This window comes from Pteropus alecto, unplaced genomic scaffold (assembly GCF_000325575.1).
Source record: "Pteropus alecto unplaced genomic scaffold, ASM32557v1 scaffold24, whole genome shotgun sequence".
Lineage (NCBI taxonomy): Eukaryota > Metazoa > Chordata > Mammalia > Chiroptera > Pteropodidae > Pteropus > Pteropus alecto.
Genome location: NW_006439192.1, coordinates 14,102,270 through 14,121,039, shown reverse-complemented (window position 1 = coordinate 14,121,039; position 18,770 = coordinate 14,102,270). Strand labels below are relative to the sequence as shown.

At 35.7% G+C, this 18,770-nt stretch overlaps 1 protein-coding gene across 2 annotated transcripts; it reads left to right on the top strand.

The window, feature by feature from the left end:
• The first annotated feature begins 861 nt into the window (after positions 1-861).
• Positions 862-15,529, top strand: AGA (aspartylglucosaminidase). 2 transcript variants are annotated; one of them, XM_015592892.2, is made up of 9 exons: positions 862-1,052; positions 2,550-2,688; positions 3,265-3,377; positions 4,262-4,374; positions 5,603-5,717; positions 6,331-6,406; positions 7,265-7,372; positions 8,050-8,183; positions 9,605-15,529. In XM_015592892.2, the coding sequence occupies exons 1-9, from the start codon at positions 929-931 to the stop codon at positions 9,703-9,705; spliced, it is 1,023 nt and encodes a 340-aa protein (XP_015448378.1). In that variant the 5' UTR covers positions 862-928; the 3' UTR covers positions 9,706-15,529. The 2 variants fall into 2 exon arrangements, with proteins under 2 accessions (XP_015448378.1, XP_006916423.1); XM_006916361.3 differs by having other exon boundaries at positions 863-1,052; positions 2,535-2,688.
• Positions 15,530-18,770: the final 3,241 nt, after the last annotated feature.

Below are 18,770 nucleotides of genomic sequence, written 5' to 3'. Positions count from 1 at the left end.
AGCGCCTGAAGCAAACAAGAGGCCGCCACCACCTCGAAATTTCATTTTCCTCAGACTTTTGTTTAAAACTTCTCCCAACTTCCTCTTTAAAATAATGCTCTCTTGTTCTCTGGACTTGCTTATGTGGTTCATCAATTTGCTAGTCCTGTGCTATTCCCGAATAAACTGGATTTTGCTGGCTAAGTTTCTCACCTTGTTCTTTAAAAAGGTTGACATATTCAAACATTTATTTAACACTTAATGGTGCCAGGAACAAGGTAAAGGAATGGAGGTAGCTTCCTGCCTTGGAGGTGCAGGTAGTTGCACTTCAGTAAGCTGTGCAAAAGGTTAATTTCTGTTTCCCCAGACTTTTTCCTTTTATTTCAGCTCAGGGATTTATAAGACCTTCAAAAACCTGTGGTGGAAGAACCATTGAAGGTATGAGTGGGAAAAAAAATCTAACACGAACTGGTTGTGGGAAAGCACGCTTCACCTTCACCTCAACAACCATCCCAGATATGAGACCAGGAATCCCAGAGAGTGCATTGGGAGTGTCGCAAACTTTTCAACTTCAACTTTTAATTAAAAGGATAAAAAAGTTAACAGCAAATTAAAAAGTTCCTAGGGTCAAGCAACCCAGGGCTGCATAATTTCGTATTAATTTTCCAATATGAAGCGCAATCTACTTTTAACAAAGGGTAAAGAAAAAAAAAACCAAAACTCCCTACTACCCCAAAATAAGCCCCTCAGCAGGGATCCACAAAACCTTCCTGACAGAAAACCTCCCTCGGTCCCAAAGGAAGCCCGGTCTCGCGAGAGTTGCGGAAGCACGGACCCGGCCCGGAAGGAGCGAGGGTGGGGGCCAAGTGGGCGGGGCGCTGAGGTTCACCAGTTCCGCGAGACCGAGACGCTGCAACCATTCTCGCGCTCGGCCGTGGGTCGGGCAACCATGGCGCGGGAGTCGAGCCTTCTGCTCTTCATGCAGCTTCTGCTCGGCCCAGCTCTTGTGCGCAGCTCCAGCCCTCTCCCTCTGGTCCTCAACACTTGGCCTTTTAAGAATGCAACCCAAGCAGGTGCGGGGCGGTGACCGGGGGGCGGGGACTGCTCTACGAGAGCTGGCAAGTGGGAAGGACAGGCTGGCCGGCCCCACTGAGGTTATGGGAGCCGGGAGCGCAGGCAAGCGCCAGACTAGGCCAGGCCTTCCGTAGCCTCCCCTTCCAGTTCTTCCCGCACCCACTCGTCGCTGCGTCTCTTGCAGTTGACCCTCAATCCGTGCTCTTTGCCACTGCTGCACTTACGGTTCTCATTTAGGATCGATCCCTCTTTTCGGCCCTCGTGCCAGTATATTCTCCACCGTGTTGCCGACCTAGAGTAGTTAGGGCCTTTCTGCTGTACTTTTTCAGGGGCACGTCTGGTGTCTTGCTTGACGTTAGTCTATTCACGTGCTACCTCATGACTACCTTCTACAGCTCTCCTCTAACCCCTCTGGTCTCCCTCCCCAGTAATACCCTGTTCTCCAGTTTTGCAGACGAATAATAATTTCCCATAGAAAGCGTATTATTTTTACACTTTTCGCCCCCTACGTACTATTATGCTGTATTTGCTACCTTGAATGTAGGGTTCCAGTCTTGGCTGTATATTAAAATCATCTGTGGAATGTGTAAAATATACTAGTGCCTCGGCCCCACCTACTGAGAGGTTGATTTAATTCCTAGAACCAATTGCATTTTTTTTTAAAAGCTCCCTAACTGATTTTGATTTGCAGCCAGGATTGAGAAACGCTACGCTAAAGTATTGCCTCTTCCAGGAAGCCTTCCGTGATGTACTTAACTGTCCTTTTGTCCAATCTGATGAGTTAGGTGCCTATCTTCTGTGCAGGGTTCCACAGAACATAGTAGAGAGCAGTCAGATGGCTGCTTCTGAATACTGGCTTTTCCTACTAGCTTTCTGACCTTGAATAAGTCATGTAACCTCTCTGGATCTGTTTCGTCCTACTTAAATTGAGAAAAGTAGTTGTATTTACCTGGAAAGCTGTTGTGAAAATTAATTAATTCATGTAAAGCCCACACTGTAATTATTTGCTATTATGGTATTGTCATTGATTTTTGCTGTGACATGTTTCCTCAATAAAAATATTAGTTATATATGTTTTAATGATCTAAAGATGCAGAAGAAATTTATAAGGCTATGATTTAATGAGTTTTCAATGTAACTGGCTTTTAGCAGCTTCAATTGTAACTTTTTAAATTGAAGGAGAGAATATTTCTTTTCTCACACAGTAGAAATAGGTATTAAGTGAAAAAACCCTCACTGCATCAATAGCCAGTCTTTGAATTTTTCACAGTAAATAGTTGCGTTACATAGTTTTGTTTATATCACTGTGTATATCACACTGACTCCTTTGTAGCAACTGATACACTGATTTTAAAATTCATTTTAATTTAGGGTAAATGTGAAAAAAAATTGTAAAAATATGAGTTTTCAAAACTTTTCTCGTTTGTTGCATTTGGCATTGAAAAAATATATATATAAACAAGCACTGTTGGAATTAACAGCATGGAATACTTTAGCATCTGGAGGTTCCACCCTGGATGCCGTGGAGAAGGGCTGTGCTGTGTGTGAGAAAGAGCAGTGTGATGGCACTGTAGGCTTTGGAGGAAGTCCCGATGAGTTTGGAGAAACCACACTGGACGCTATGATCATGGATGGGTAAGAACACTCTCTAGGACTGATTTATCGCTGTACCTTCACTTCACGTGGAGTTACATTTGTAGTTGATTAGTCTTACACTGAGAGCAAGATGATTATATAAGTTTTGTCGCAGGTCGAAACCCCTAGCTTATTGTATGTGGCCTTTCCAAACTCAAAGAGTTTCACTCTCAATTAAAAGAAAAGCATAATAATAATAGAAATAGCACATGGAAGTAGGTAGTCTCCTTAGCACAAGAGGACCCCAAAATACAAAAATATGTCCCTGACCTGGTGAACAGTTGTTCACCTGCCATTCCCAAATGCTGTGGTTTGCCTGACCTGAAGCCTTAAAACTCCTTTCAAAAGCCATATTAAAATGAGCCAGAAGAAACTGAGAATTTTAATGCTTTTGGAGTAAATGGTAAATTGATTTTTTTTTTCTAAATTTGTCTGACCGTGAGAATTTGTATAAAGTTCATGGATGTGCTGTGAATGTGGTATTTATCCTACAAAATACTATAGCTTGACATAAAGCAGTATTTTTAAATGTACGAACCTGTGGAAATCTTACTGCATTTGTTTTTGTTTTTGCAGCACTACTATGAATGTAGGAGCAGTAGGAGATCTTAGAAGAATTAAAAATGCTATTGGTGTGGCACGAAAAGTACTGGAACATACAACGCACACACTTTTAGCAGGAGAGTCAGGTATGTTTTACCTATACTGAAGTTTTATCTAGTCTTTTGTCTATATTCACTGTGAAAAAAGGACTTAGTATAAAATAATGGATAAAAGCCGACCTAAGTTCAAATTCCAGCTGTTTTACTTAATATCTGTTTAACTTTGGATAAGTTACTTATAAAGTCTCACTTTCTTCATCTTTAAAATAAGATTTAAAAAAATTAATATATTATCTATAGATGGGGAATTGCTGGACTGAAAGAGGATTCAGCATCATTTCTCTTCCTGTATTACTTTTTTATAGATGTAAGACCCATGGAGCATTATTAACATAAGAAAATGGGAACAGAAGGAATTTTGCTATGACAAGGTCACCTACTTGAACATCATCTGTGTTAATACTAAAAATCAAAAAATAACTTTTAATGATGTTTTAGCTAACAACTCCAGTAGCTAATCTTTGGTTTTGTTGAAATACAGAATTGAAAACTACCTGACAAGCAAGGATCTGTTACTGATTCATGGAATCCAGTTGTCCTTTTGGTTTCTCAAAGCATTTTACACAGTGGGCATCACACCCTAGTTAAAGCAATAAGATTCTTAGTCAGGAAGAGGTGTGCCTTTTCTTTTGTAAAGTAGAAGAAGGGAGATTGTAGGGGGATAGGGAGAGGAGAATTGTCATAACATACACCCAAAGGATCTCAAGCTGATCAGTTACAGGAAAGACATACGAAAGTTGAGATCTAGAAACTGACGCCCTTAAAACTGTTTGTGTCTGAATACTCCCTTGTGTACCCCAGGATGATTGTAACCCACTTAAGAGACAGCTAAACTACAACTTCCTGTACATATTTTGTTTAGAAGACAATACTTCACAAATTTACATTTTTCTTTTCTTCTTCATCCCCAGCCACCAAGTTTGCCGAAAGTATGGGATTTGTCAATGAGGATTTATCGACCAATACTTCTCGAGCTCTTCATTCAGATTGGCTTGCTCGGAATTGCCAGCCAAATTATTGGAGGGTGTGTACACATAATTTTTAAAAGTAAATTATTTGAAAATATTATGTGATCTCCCTCTCTGTCGTCTACCTGTTGCCTAAAGTGCTAGTTAGCACCCTGGTTGCACTTTAGAACCAGCGATTTAAGTTGATTTTCTGGGCGTGGGTGTTCTTAAAAGCTCCCTAGCTGCATCTAGGGCAGATCCTGGGTGGAGAACTACTGGTCCCTGGCAGTACTTTTCAAACTCTGAAGGTTCTGCTATTGGGAAAGGAGACTACCGCAGTCAGAACTACTCTGCTTGTATTTCCTTCAAACAAAGGTTCCAAGTCTAAAAAATCAAAGTTTGGAAACTGTTAGTCTAAAATAGGTCTTAGATTTTATCCATGTGAAGTGTACCCAGAATCTTGCCCTTATTTGACTGAAGGTTTTATAGTTAGGTGTCTAGTATGTTCTTAGTAGAATACTTTATCTTTAAATCAATAGACTTTTAGAATAAATCAGTTTGTCTTTGCCATCCAGAGCATTTCCAAACTGGACTATCTCAGTCTCTCATCTGTTTCTTCTCCAAATCCTAATTATCTTTGAATAACCACGGAGTCTCTGGAGTTAGCACTTGAAAGAGGCTTCTATGTAAAATCAGGTCAGGGGAGGCACCAACCTAATGAATAAGTCATTAGGAATAGGTTTCTTGCTTTAATACTAACCCATATATGTACAACCTAAATTTATGAATTTGGATTATTTTCTTGAGCCTTTAAGATTCATAAAGGAAGCTGAGAGTAAAATTTAGAATATGTTCACATGAATCTAGCTTTGAAAAAAAAAAAGGTGATTTTAAAATAGATTTGCTTTAAATCTCATAATTCTTCTTTGGCCAGGGAACAAATTCTGAAATTTAAAGGTCAGGTTGCATACCTAATTCCATTTAGGATTAATATCTAACAAAAAATTTTTCATTTCTATCTGCCATTATACTGAGAATTTAGGCACATGAAGAGAAAATCAGGGATCTTTCCAGACAATGTAGTTGTCTATTCCACATTATGTAATTCTGAGAGTAGACTAGGTATTTAGTAAAATTATATCCATCTGTTCACATAAGACTTAGTTAATCTTTGGCTTTTAATTCTTATCTTTCAGTTACCAGATGTCCTTTGGTTTCTTGCTAATGTTTAGTGATTGTACATAACTACTTGCCAATTTCTAAAATCACCCTTTCTAAAAAATACAACTTAAATCTTGTTTACAGAATGTTATACCAGATGCTTCAAAATACTGTGGACCTTACAAACCACCTAGTATCTTAAAACAAGATGGTTCTACCTATAAAGAAACAGGAAATAATTACGGTCATGATACCATTGGTAATTTGCCTTTTATACAGTTTTTATGGTTAAAGTTCAGCCATTTTTCATTGCCTTTCCATAGTTCTTAACCTCATTATCTCTATTCATGTACCAGAAGGTGATTTTGAATATTTTAACTGGCAAGTAACACATACATATATATACATTCTTTGCTTAACATCTATATACGTTTTGGTAAATTACCTTCTATGAGACCCCTAAAATCTAATGATTATTCACTTGTGGATTTTTAAATCTTTGTATGTAGTTCTTTAATAATTGATGTTTTTTGCCACATTCATGTGATCTTTCCAGGCTGTAGTGTTGGAAATTTTCATTGGCCTGTATCAGTGATTTTCTTTGGAGTTCTCTTTGAAAAAGGCATTGAAAAGTAACTGAGCACTTTGAAAAGTAAGAATATGGGATGTCTACCAAATGATGTTATGAAACTAGATCATCAAGAAACACAAATTATACCACTGGTACAATTTTCAGTATTCCCAAGTTTCCTATTTTCTTCTACCTGTCATTAATGAAAGAGGATATTTGTATTACCAATTGTTCAATTACTTGATTATATTCGAGGTAAACTTTAGAGTTGATACCTACAATGATTTTTTTTTAATTCTAGGCATGGTTGTAATCCATAAAATGGGACAAACTGCTGCTGGTACATCTACAAATGGTATAAAATTCAAAATACATGGGTTAGTGTTTCTAAAAGAACAGTTCTTACAAATGTATATTTCATGTAAACCAATGTGTGTTGCATGTAAACCATTGTGTGTGTGGTGCTATGGAAGATGTAGAGGCAAAGCACAGCCAAGATAAATAAATGTGAAAGAAAATAAATTAATATCTGCTAAATGCCAAAGGAGAGTGAATCCCGGCTGGTGCTGTAGAGTTCAAGGATGGCAGTGGTGATCTGATTCAGCTGGGGGGAGTTAGGGAGGCCAGTGGGGAGATGCTGGTTGCTGAGCCTGAGCCTAAGGAAGGGAAGGGAACGTCCAGGCCAAGGCACTAGCAGATCCAAAGTAGTACACACCAGTTCCATGCTCCCCCTAGTGGGAAAAGAGATTGCGTGTATGCCGGGTACAGGGGAGGAAGACCAGAGTCCGATTTCAGGGGTCTTAAGTCAGTTTAAGGATTTCTGGATTACATTTCAAAGTAGTAGAAAAGTATTAAAGGTTTATTACAAGGAAAACCCGGGGTAAAATTTTGGCACATTGGATATAAAGCATAAGTAAATTGTGGGTGAAGAAAACCAATTTGAACCTGTTAATATAACCCAGAAATTAGATGATAAGGATGCTAATAATAGTCACTAAAAATCTGTGCCACCTTGATATATAAGATGGTATTTAATTCTTATTAATGTAGGTTTGTGGAAACCTAAGTTGAAAAACTTATGAAAATATTTTTTTCTGTGTTCTGATGAAGATATTACTTAAAACAAAAATCAGTGTCTAAGTAGAAATACTCCCTATTGTTGAAACAGCTCATAAAATAATTTAGTTTTTACACTGATTTCGTGTCCTAAATTATTACACTTTGTCCTCCCAAAGTCGAATAGGAGATTCACCAATACCTGGAGCCGGGGCCTATGCCGATGATACTGCTGGAGCAGCTGCAGCTACTGGGGATGGGGATATACTGATGCGCTTTCTACCAAGGTATGACTTCTTACATGTGTGACCTTTAGAGATCTTTAGCGGAGACATTTTCTATCAAAATAGAAAATAATTCTTTGGCCATGTAATCCAAATTTGTGTATATAAGAGCTTTTGAGAAATTCTGCTTAGAATTCTTTACCTAACGTGTTGATAATATGATTCAAATTAACATAGTACTCTGAAATAAAATATTTTTCACTCTACCTCACAGATGAGAATACTTACGATCCATTTAAATCATTTATATAAGGCCACTAAATAAAGGAACTGTGGTAATTGATAAAAGTAAGAAACGCAGTCACCCTGTATAATTATTGAAAGATAATTATGACAGCTAGATGTTTTGCACATGCCCAATATTTTCCCTATTAATTGTAGCCCCATTTCTTATTAAATAGACCCTCTGTACTTCTGGCTTTTATTACTAAGTAACAGTTATTCAGCAAAAGCCAAAAATAATACTCCTTATCTGAAACTAGTAGTGGGTTAGTTGAAAAGATAGATTTTGTATCAAGATGTGCTTGCTTTCATGTTGATGCTTTCACAGGAATTACTCCTGGTCACTTACATATTCTATCAAATACGACAATTTTGATAGTTTTATATTTCTAACAAAGTAACCAAATTTGAAGTTAGTTTATTCTATAATACTAAAGTTTTGTCTTTGTTTAAATCAGCTACCAAGCTGTAGAATACATGAGAAGAGGAGAAAATCCAACCATAGCTTGCCAGAAAGTGATTTCAAGAATTCATAAGTATTTTCCAAAGTTCTTTGGGGCTGTTATATGTGCAAATGTGACTGGAAGTTATGGTAAGTTTCACTTGGAATTTGTATTTGTGTGAACTTGCAAATGTTGATGAAAACATACACTTTAAAATATTGTGGTGTTTTATTTCTATACAGTGGAAATGAGGACCGTATTGAGTAGACACTGGGAAAATGTTAATTGATGATCTGTCAAGGCTCACGAAGTTTTAAAAATATACTTAAAACCCTCCTTTGGTTGACTACTAATAGTTATGATCTAGTCTTTGGCTATTAGTTCTTTGACTTTGGTCCTAAATACAGTTTAGCTTCAGCTCCAGTCTGTGGTGAGATGGGCTAATCTAGTCAAAGCTTTTATTAATTAGAAGTAGATAGGGGTAAATTATCTTCCTTACTTTCCCATTCATTATTTAAATGTCTTAGTCATTTAGATCTTCTTGGGGCTCCAGGGTACAAAATGTTTTACTAATTAGTAAACAAAAGTAGTTAGAATTATTTTTGTACTGTGTTTGAAGCATGTCCTTTGCTTTATTTAATTTCTATATGAGCCTATCACAGTTTCAAAGCATTTCAAGATCAACCACTACTGATTCTCATTAGTGAATTTTCAGAAGGGGAAGATAGATCAGCTTACTAATCAATATGACTTATTAGGTTAGACTGTTTATTATTGTTCTTTGATCTTTTACTTCCCACAGTTCTGTATTTAAAAAACGTGTTTGAAGAATTCCTTATTCTTTTTTAAGTACTAAGATACAAAAGTTAATATAAGTTATGGGAGGGAAAGGCTTTATATATTAAAAAGTAAGTCAGTTTCATTCATTGCCTCTTAAGAAATAAACCTTAAAAGGCCCAAAGTTGGATTTAACAGGATGTAAAATGATAATTATATAATTATAGATGAATTTAAAATTATAGATGATAATTATATAATTATAGATGAATCTAGTCCCTTATATTTAAAGTAATGACATTAGAAGGGAACCCTCCAGGTGTTTGTGCATAGGTAGATAGGGCAGCAGGAAACCACTTAAGTAAGATGAACTTGATTAGACAGAGAGCATCTTGACAAATTCCTCACTTTCTATGAGGATAAAAGCGTAGAAAAGAACAGAGAGCATGGGGAGGAGAGGATTATGGGTGAATGATAGGAATGTGCAAATGACTAGGAAAATAAAATCTTTAGCATGTGCCTGAAAAAAATTTTTTGCTAAGAAAAGGATATGAACACAGTAAAATAATACTAGTAATGACATCATGTGTATAGAGCAAAAAATCAGCCTGTATTCTGAGGTTCAAAGAAGTGGCTTATCCACTTCTACCTTTCTTCCTCTCAGGGACTGTCAACTGTTCAGTACTAAGGAAGGTGACACAGTTGGATATCAGGTATACAATAGGCGATGTCTGTATTGGTTGTAAATATGTGCATTCTATAACCAAACAACTTTTTCTTTTCTTGGCCTCAGGTGCTGCTTGCAATAAACTACCAACATTTACTCAGTTTAGTTTCATGGTTTATAATTCTCAAAAAAATCAGCCAGTTGAGGAAAAAGTAGACTGCATCTAATCCATCTTTTCTGTCAGCATCTATATTTAAAGAAGAAAGAAGCAAAGGCTGAAAAGGTTACTCACTATCACTGCAGAGTATGCCTCATACATTCTAAATTCTTTTTGTAAAATAAGCACAAATAAGTTTATGCTGAAGTAGCACTTTTTAATATATGGAATTTTTGGTTATCTACTTTTATTTAAGCTTTGTATCTTTGTATATTGCCTGAAAATGAATATGTCCATGTGTATGTAATTTTTATATGTTTAAATTTTAAATGATATTTGGATTTCTGCTCAATTTTTTAAGAAATTGCCACTTTGGAGATTTATTTCCATAGTGATATATTAAAGCCAAAAGAAATAATCTATTTAGATATTTAAAATAGAGTATCAAGTTTTTTGGACCCAAGAAAAAGGTAAGGATTAGGCACAGCATGATTAGTCCTGATTGAATTTTAGTACATTCAAATGATATGTCTGTTATCACTGATTATCAATTTTACTTCCTGCTAGCTTAAAGAAGAAAGAATGCTGTTAAAGGTGATTTTTGTTTTGTTCACATTAGAAAATACAGGCAGTCTTCTGATGAGCAATTGTATTTATCTTTTTGGGTTTTTTTTTCTCTCTGATAGAACTCTCAATATGTGAAAGTTCTTTAGCCACAAAAATCTGTGATTTTTTAGCTGCTAATATTTAGTATTAATTTCTTCCGAAAATGATTTTGGGAATTTGATCTATACTGTGGTTTTACTAATCCCTTGTGCTGTGGTTGGTGATTGCAGTTAGAGATAAGTCAGGAAGTAGCCATTGTCTAGCTTCGTCTTGTTTTCCTAAGTGCTGAGTCCAGTATCTGACTGAGAACTATACAGAATTGAATGTGTGCTTTCTCAGCATCATCTTTTTCTACAAAATCATTATCTTTACCATCAGGAGTCAGTAATAACACAATATGTACAATATTGTCCTCAAGCTTTATTATATCTGCTCTGTTTTTTCTATACTCATCTTAATATTTAATGTTCTTTATAATTTAGAACTAGAAAGCTATAGTTTTGAGAATGCTCTTAGGGCACTTGTTCTTGGACCTTGCTATGTATTGTAATTGTCTGGGAAGCCTTCTCTTCTATCCCAAGTCATATTTTTCACAAATGAGAACATGAAAGCTAGAATTAGCAGACTACTAATGATAGCCTGAAAGCTAATAAGGAGATAATTCTATACCTTCTCATGAGGGTTCCCATGAGGTATGTGGATTTGCTGAAATCTGATACTGGGCCTTAGAACGAGGGGAAGAAAAATTTAAACTCTCAGTATATTAATAGCAAATGGGATGCCTGTTTTGTGTGTTTGCTATTTGTTAGTATGTTAGGCAACCATGTGCCACCAGAAAAAATGATATTATTGAAAGTCTGTCACTCCCCAGCAAATTAGGAGTTTAGCTGACAAAAACAACCCATGTATTTTTTTAAAAAGTATTTTCTCTGTAATTCACAGTCTTCCTGGTGGAAATAATTTTTCTATATATCTAATGTAGAAAGATAGAAATGAAATTAGCTTTGGAAATATATTTCTGAATTTCTAGATTTGAATGTAATATAAATTAAATGCTGTAGCTGCGTTGTCCTTTCTTTTGAAAAGTTAAAATTACTTTTTTGTCCCTGGTGATGATGTACACAGGAAACACCTCTTTGATGATGATGTTGTGATATCAGTGATCACTACGGTTGTAGGAGAGACATGTAGAAATCTAGTGAAATAGCACAGTATGTAAAGAGAATTGTGAGCCAATCATAAATTGAACTTGGAAATTATTCACTAAAACTTGGTAAAAGCAAGAAAGTTACTCGGGAAGGGAACCATGGACAACTTAATCATTTAACTTTTTATGGCAGATAGTAGTTGATGGTTTGTTTCACATATATCCTAGTTGTATAGATTACATGGCTGTTAGATAGCTTAGGATAAAGGTAAAAGATTCTTCTCTATCCTGCCAGTTTCTTCTTCTTCTTTTTTCTTCTTCTTCTTCTTCTTCTTCTTTTCATCCTATGGAAAATGTTGTTACTTGCCTACTAAGGTGAAATTAAATTGTCCCCTCACACATACGGATTAATCAACTTTCTTAAGTGATTCATAGAACATTAACATTGTCACCTGAATATATTATTTACACACAGAGTGCTTGCCATCAAATTCTGTTCTCATCTCTTTTCAGCTAACACATTTCATCTCATTTAACATTTCTAGCATACATAGCAAAGAAGTTTAGTGGGCTTTGAGTATTATCTTAGCTCAGTTTAACAGCACCATTTAGAAAAAGGAAGCGATTTTGGTATCAGCAATATCAAAGTTTCTTGATTATTCCCCCAGAGACTAGATGACTTCAAGAGTTTGGTATTTTTAGCACACTGGGCAAAGATGAAAACCTTAACCAGAAATATACAATAAAGAATTTGGTAATTTTATGCTCTTATTTATTTGCATTGATTAATCCCTGGAACAAACTTTTTTAGTTAATTATCTGACTTTACTGAAATGGGCAACAATGACTCTTTTGTGTGTGTTGAGTTAATTTTCCTAGCCGTAGTATAAACTGTGGAGTCAAGTCCTGTTCCCAAGCAGCTCCAGCTCTGCCAATCCTGCATATGGCAGGACTGCTCTTCTAGTCCCTTGTGATTTGGCACAGCCATGTGACTGGTTCTGGTAAGAATTTTCAAGCAGAAGTGAAGAGTATGAGACTTTCCTGTGCTGTTTTTCAGTCATGACTACATGATGTGGCTGCCCCATCAACCCGAGTCCTTGAGCGACTATAATGAATGGACCCCATGACAACACACAGTGAACACACATAAATAAGAAATAACCCTGTGTTATTGTGACCACCCAGCATAAACTACCCTGTCCTGACTGATACATCAAATATGCATAAATAGTTTAAAATATTTTTGGAGATTATTAAACTAATGACAAATGAACTCTTTAAAAAACAAAAGAAAATTTAGAAAAGGCAAAGATAACCTAGAATAGTACTGGTTAGAGATTAACAAACAGGTTAAAGGGTAGGAAAATGATGGATGATTTCTTAAAAATACTTCTTAAAAAAATCATATATACTGTTTGTTTCCAATTATAACAGTTAAAAAGGGCAAAATTATGAAGACAGTAAAAAGATAAGCATTTGACAGGGGTTGAGGGAGGGAAGGATGAATAGGAGAACACAGGATTTTTAGAGCAGTGAAACTATTCTACATAATGCTATAATGGATACATGTTATCATACATTTGCCCAAACCTATTGAGTGTACAACACCAAGAGTGAACCCTAATGTAAACTATGGACTGCAGGTGATAAATATGTATCAATGTAGGTTCATCATTGTAATAAATGCATCATTCTGCTTCTGAAGTTGGTGGTAGGGGAAGCTGTGTGCATTAGAGCAGTGGTCCCCAACCTTTTTGGCACCAGGAACCGGTGCTCCTATGAGAATCTAATGCCCCACGATCTGAGATGAAACTGAGGCGGTGATGCTACTTAGCACTGAGAAGCAGCTGCAAATACAGATGAAGCTTTCGCTTGCTTGCTGCCCATAGGTCACCTCCTGCTGTACGGCCCAGTTCCTAACAGGTTGGGGACTCCTGCATTAAGGGATATTAAGGAAACTTTTCTGTACTTTCTGTTCAACTTTGCTGTGAGCCTGAAACTGCTGTAAACAAAAGTCTAAAAGGAAAAAACATATATATATATATATATTATTTTTTATAATGGAGAAGGGAAGATCAAGTATTAAAGGTCTTACATCTGAGTAATATTGGAGTATTATATAATAATAGCCTGTATTAATTGAGCACTTAGTACTAAGCAGGTTTACATATATTATTTAATTCTATCAAAGCCAATGAGGAGGATAATAGTATCCAGTGAGGAGGTTTAGATATCTCACATGCAGTAGCTGAATTAGGTCTGGCTTGCATGGTGCTGGCTTTTGTTCTATTCTGGCTTTTATTCGGATTATCTTTTCAAGAACATTTCTATAGCAGAAGCCTCGAAGATTAAGATAGCATCTCCCTCCAGGGCAAGAGGCAATTTGTTTGTTGTCCAACATAACAAAGATAATCTCTCCTTTTGAGGTGAAAGGTAGGCAGATTTGCTCGCAGCCTCCTTATGGAACATTTGGGTTTCCTAAATTTGAGGTTCCTCAGCTGTGATGCGAGCTTACTGTGTGCAGTACCCAGTGAGTCCACCTCTCTGTTTCCCCAGGGAAACCTAAGAGGGACCTGAATGTGAAGATTATGCTCTTCGCTGTGCTCCAACCAATAAGGTTCTTTGTCTTTTATCCAGATATCTCTTGTCTTCTGCCAGCTTCCATAGGATAATATCTGTAATTCTTCACAGTTCTTGACAGTAATTAGTAAGAAATCCCTGATTTTGTTATTACTGTTCCTTGCATATTTTGGGGTAAAACATTGTAGACCTGCAGGTCAGTTGAAAATAAAATCAAAGACTACAGTCCATAAAGAATGGTTTACAAAGGCCAAGGACAACCCTCTTGAGATTGTTCACATAGTGAACATTCAATTAATTATGCTAAAATTTACCAGCAATCCATCATGCTATCCAGGGGTCCCATCTAAAACACCTAAATATTAACTCTATTCCTTTGAATAAAATAACCAGGAACTAATACAATTCAAATTTTAACTGATTGCACTGTTAAATAATGTATAACAAATAATAGAAATCTCAAACGATACTCAGTTTCCTCTCTTTGGTCTATTCTTAATAGACCTTGATTAACTCTTATAGAATACTGACCTGAAGTTAGAAATATACATGTATGCTGTACATACATAAACAAAAAAGTCTATTTCCAATACAGCACGCAAGTGATTCCTTTTGGTTTCAGAAGGCAAATAATAGACTGTATATTTAATTGAGATATTATATACAGATTATAATATACTTTTAAAGCCCATAATTTTTAATTGTTGAACTTCTTTTTAAAGTGTCATTACATCTGGTGCTTGGAGATTGAATTCGGAGCTAAGCACATAATTGAACTCATTTAGTATCTTAATTGTTTAATTAAATTCATTTGAATAAAAACTGGTGACATAAATGTGTATCTTAATTGGATGCTAATTATGAGAATAATTAAGACCGATTTATGTCATTTTACTGGTCATTTTAAAAAAAAGATTATGAGACCTTTAATACTAAAATATTTAAAATTTTTGTTTTTAAAAAAACTTCTGAGTATTATGCTAGTCATGTATTACTCAGTATAATTTCAACACCTGGCTTACAAAGTTAAAAAGATAGAATAATGAAGTCTACAAAAATATATGAATTGTTTGTATGTGGGACATATGTGCTATATGATGTTTCCTTAAACAACCAGGGTCAGCCAGTAAAGAAGTGCCATATTTCAGTATTTGAAGAGAGCATACCCATTAGAAGGATGAAGTAATTGTCACATTTAAGACGAATGTAATGAAAGTTAAAGCTGCCGTGATTAACCTTTTTGCTTCTAAGTTAAAGAGACAGAAGTCATTTATGGTTCTAAGGCGATAACATTGCACTAAAGTATAGATCAACTGATTTAAATGTGTGACCTTTCTATGCTGTGTACTAGATGTGATTGCTCATTTTCTTTAAAATTTGGTTCCTATAACATGGATGTCAACAGATAATATTTATAAGAAAATCATATATTAGAGTAAATGTGAAAAAGTAAAGTCTTTTCCAATTGCTAGCAATCTCTAACTTTTACAAAATCCTTAAGCACCATAAATGTCAAAATATTTCTTTTTGCTACTAAATAAAACCAGTATCATTTGTTTTCCTTTCTTGTTCTATTCATTGTAATTAAGGCATATTGAAAATTAAACCAAAGACAAGTTCAGAATGAAAGCGGTATCAGACAATCCAAGTCTACTCGTTTTATTCTAATGAGGCTAAAGTAGTGCTAGGTTGGAGCCTGCATTCGCCAGCGGAGCCAATTATTAAATCATTAATACCTTGAAATCATCCATGGTGAGAGTATTTATACTTCATATGTCAGCAAACATTACTAACTGGGGCTTCTTTTCTCCCCTAGAGAGAAATGTACCAGCACACCATTGACTAAACATGTTTTAAGATAATGTAGCACATATATACGTCACAAACACACACACACACAATCTTAGAGGAACCCTGGAACTTGTTTGGGTTCATGCCCTAGCTCTGTCACTTATTAGCTATGCCCTTGAACAAATAACTTACTGTCTTTGTGTCTGAGTTTTCTATAAGATGGGAATGGTGACAATAAATATACCTACCATATAGAATTGTTACGAAAGACTTGTCCGAAGTATTTAGAACAGTGTCACACACACAACATGCTCAGTAAATGCTGGCTAATGTTATTATCTAGACTGAAGCAAGAAATCAGGCTAAAGTTTCTAAAAATTCCCAAATATAAAGATCATATTTACATATAGGATTAGGCTAGTGTCAGACCTTTCATTTACAAAGCACTGGATACTGGTAAACAATGAAGCAACCAACATCTTCAATTTTTTTTTTTTTTCAGGAAAAGAATGATCAAAATTTTAAAATTATCAAGCAAGAGTAAAGGCTAAAATAAAGATCTTTACAAATATGTAAGATTCAGAAATTTTACTTTCCATAAGTTTACTTCAGGATATATTCCAGCAAAGTGAGCACAAAGTTTGGAAGGGAGAGAAATGTGGGTCCCAGGAAACAATGGTTTTCAATTCAGGAGAGTTCAGTAATATCAGTTGTATAGCAGTCCTGGCATGCTAAATACATTTAAAAAAAAAAAAAAACGATTAGAAAAACTATGACAAGCAAGAGAAGAGGAAGGGAGGGAAGAGACAATGAAAGAGAGAGAGGAGCAAGGGGAGAAGCAAGAAGGGAAGATAGAGGGAGAAAGGAAGGAAATTTAGAGAAAGAAAAACTTGAGGAAAAAAATACCTAAGGGTATCAGGGTACATTAGAGAATATTTCTTGGCTCTATAGGTAACTGTCATTGGAGCTTTAGATGGGCTATGGATAGGTGGAAACTAGACTATACACTTCTATGCAACCCGAGTTCTTAATTGATTTTACCAAGGATATAAAAACTTAGAAATGTGAGATGACCCGTGCAGCTTCCTTTCATGCCCAAGAGGGGCAAGCAGCTGCCAGTGCCACTCTCCACACAATGCAAGTTCTATGTTTGATATGAGAAGCTTAATTTTGCTCTCTGCGGAAGCCCTTTTATAGTCAGAATTTATATTACCATTTAGTAAGAAATGCCTCATCCTCAAATGTGAAAAGCAGAATCAATGCCCAAATGTCTTAAGTGGTACCTCTGCGCCCCACCTAACTGCACCTCCACATAATTATATAGACAGAATACTATATATACTGTTAGCAATTTTCAACTATTGGAATCATCACTTAAGCTTTAGCTCTTCCATAACACACACACTACACACCTTGAATGAACTTGTGGGCAGAGCTAGAGAAGCTAGCATTAGAGTTGGAATCATCATTTCAACTATTGGCATCAAACATAAAACTTAATCTGGTTAAGGAATAGACTTTAATTGTAAAGTTGTACACATGTATATCAGTAAAATTTAGATACAAACAATAGAAGATGGGAGATGGAAAGGGGAGGAAAGATCAAATAAAAGGGAGATGACTTTTCTCATCTCACAAAGTAGAAAATCAGGACATAAGCAGTGGGAAATGAAACAGGAAACAAAGGCATAAATGTTTACAGGTAATCAAGAAAGAAACAATATCACTACAGTGATTTAACCATAATGAGAGGTATAAGCAAAATCTTCATCATCTAAACCTGATTAATCAGAGAAGAGGCATTGGCATCACACCCCTTAATGATATGGGGGTTACCACCAGGAGAAATCATTGAGTGATTTCTTATGGGGAGTAGAGATGGGAGATAAAAAGATCACTAATGCTTCCATGATAAGCCTTTCTCTACCAAAATTTTTTAAATGACATATTTATCTTTGATAATAAATCAAAGCTAATTAAAGCTCATTTTATAAAGATAAAACAGTTCATAGGATCAGAGTTTTAGAAATGAAGCACACATTTGAAGTACCCAAGTCTAACGCCCATATTTTGCAGATGAGTAAGCTGAGACTAAGAGAGAAATGAATCTTAGAGAGAATGCCACATAACTAGTTTGTGTCAAGAACATGTCACTCGTCTCTGCTTCTGTCATCCAGGCTTATCCTACCAAGGGTGGAATCATTATGGTTAATTCTGTTCTTTAAGAATCTGGTGTTTTATTTTTATTTTTTTTTCCTTTTTAGCAATAACAGTAAATTATAATGTTCTCAAATTCTATATCAGATGTCATGCCCAGATAACCTCCAACATGCTGATAAAATTCTAAAGAAATTAGATCATATGTAAATGACAACCCAAGTGTCTATATTCTTTAACAAAATACGTTGTGTTCAACCCTATATGTTTTTGCTAGGTGTCAGTTTGGGCTATGATAGCAAATAACCCTAGATTATGTCACATAAATAACAAACATTTGTTTCTCACAATTCTGGAATCTGAGAAGTCCAGGATTAAGGTGAGAACCCCTTCCTGGTTTGCAGATGGTTGTCTTCTCTCTGTGTCCTCACAAGGCAGACATCTTGTGAGTAGAAGCAAGCTTTCTTGTGAGTCTTTATAAGGGCACAAATGCCTTTCATGAAGGCTCTACCCTCGTGATCCCAATCAATCTCAATTACCTCCTAAAGGTCCTACTTCCTAATACTATCAGATTAGGGATTAGATTTCGACATATGAATTGGTGAGGGGGAGGGTATAAACATTTAGTCCATAATACTAAGATTCTCAAAATTTAATTTGTACACAAAATTACAGACATGGAGAATAAATTTGTTGACTCTATGGTTATGATATTCTGGGACACATAGGACAAGTCCATGTTTTGAATTGTGGCTATAGAACCTAAGGCCATTTTGTAAGGATTATTATTCATAAGGTAATTTTAAAAACGTGTTTTGTAAAGACAATCTGTTTGAATTATCTGATATCCTTGA

Excerpts from the sequence above, each read along its gene's own strand:
- AGA (XM_006916361.3), top strand. The coding sequence starts at position 929 with ATGGCGCGGGAGTCGAGCCTTCTGCTCTTCATGCAGCTTCTGCTCGGC. Across the intron at positions 3,378-4,261 it reads ACTTTTAGCAGGAGAGTCAG|CCACCAAGTTTGCCGAAAGT; the intron begins GTATGTTTTACC and ends CTTCATCCCCAG. Across the intron at positions 5,718-6,330 it reads TTACGGTCATGATACCATTG|GCATGGTTGTAATCCATAAA; the intron begins GTAATTTGCCTT and ends TTTTAATTCTAG.